A 988-nucleotide genomic window follows, 5' to 3' on the forward strand; every position below is an offset into this window, starting at 1 on the left:
TACCTGTGCATCGTCAGCCCGCTCCACCACAGCCAGTTCTGGGTTCACCGCTGCTTCCCATTGGCTTTGTTGACCGTTTGGCTCCCGCCATTGCTGTATGCATCACTTCCCGCCTTTGGATGGAATAATTGGGTGGAACCCAATTCTAACAAGAGCTCCGACTCAAACGAGACGTTCTTGAGATCAACCACGTCTCAAAACTCCACCAAAGAGGATGAGGTTTGCTCCTACAAACAGGTTTTTCCCAAGGCCTTCATTTATTTGGAAGTGTGCGGACTGGTGTTGCCGGCCATGCTGTCCATTGTAGCCATGACGGGACGGGTGTTGTGGATCGCGCGCAAGCAGCTGCAGAACATCTGTAAGCTTCACCGTGCGGTGGACCGTCTTCAGCAGCAGCAGCAGCAGCCGTCGGATCACGAGCAGCAGCTTAACCTGCGCTACGCCAAATGCGTGGCCGCCGTGTCCCTCACGTTCCTGGTCTGCTGGGTGCCATACATCATCTACCAGCTCATGTCCGTGACGGCGCTGCAGACCGGGGTGAGCTTGCCGAGCTCTTCTCTGTACATCATCATGTCCTGTACGGGAATCGGGAGCATGGCCGTCATTCCGCTCATACTGGGACTGGCCAACAAGCAGTACACTGAGCCCATCTGCAGGTTGATGCTTAAACTGAGAAACCGCTGGAGAGGAGGACAGAATAACAGAGATATTGCACTGTGATGAGTGGACAGTGAGTAGATAGGATGTTTGAATTGAATGTATAAATGAAAGATCTGTTGTGCATTAAATGCTTTATGAAATATACACTACTGTTTAAAAGTTTGGCCTTGGTTAGGTTTTTTAATACTTTGGAAAAAAGTCTCACCAAGGGTGCATTTGTTTGATCAAAAATGCATGAAATATTATTACCATTTCAAATAGCTGTTTTCCATATGAATACATTTTAAAATGCAATTTATTCCTGTGATACAAAGCTGAATTTTCAGCA

The 988-nt window shown here is 48.0% G+C and overlaps 1 protein-coding gene across 1 annotated transcript; it reads left to right on the top strand.

The window, feature by feature from the left end:
* Positions 1–6: 6 nt before the first annotated feature.
* On the top strand, positions 7–720 carry LOC107735792 (G-protein coupled bile acid receptor 1-like; the record flags this gene model as incomplete). The annotated part of the gene is made up of 1 exon (XM_016547374.1): positions 7–720. A coding segment is annotated over one exon (714 nt), but the record flags the coding sequence as incomplete, so codon positions are not given.
* Between the last annotated feature and the right edge of the window lie 268 nt (positions 721–988).

This window comes from Sinocyclocheilus rhinocerous, unplaced genomic scaffold (genome assembly GCF_001515625.1).
Source record: "Sinocyclocheilus rhinocerous isolate Xijiao unplaced genomic scaffold, SAMN03320098_v1.1 C36301473, whole genome shotgun sequence".
Classification (NCBI taxonomy): domain Eukaryota; kingdom Metazoa; phylum Chordata; class Actinopteri; order Cypriniformes; family Cyprinidae; genus Sinocyclocheilus; species Sinocyclocheilus rhinocerous.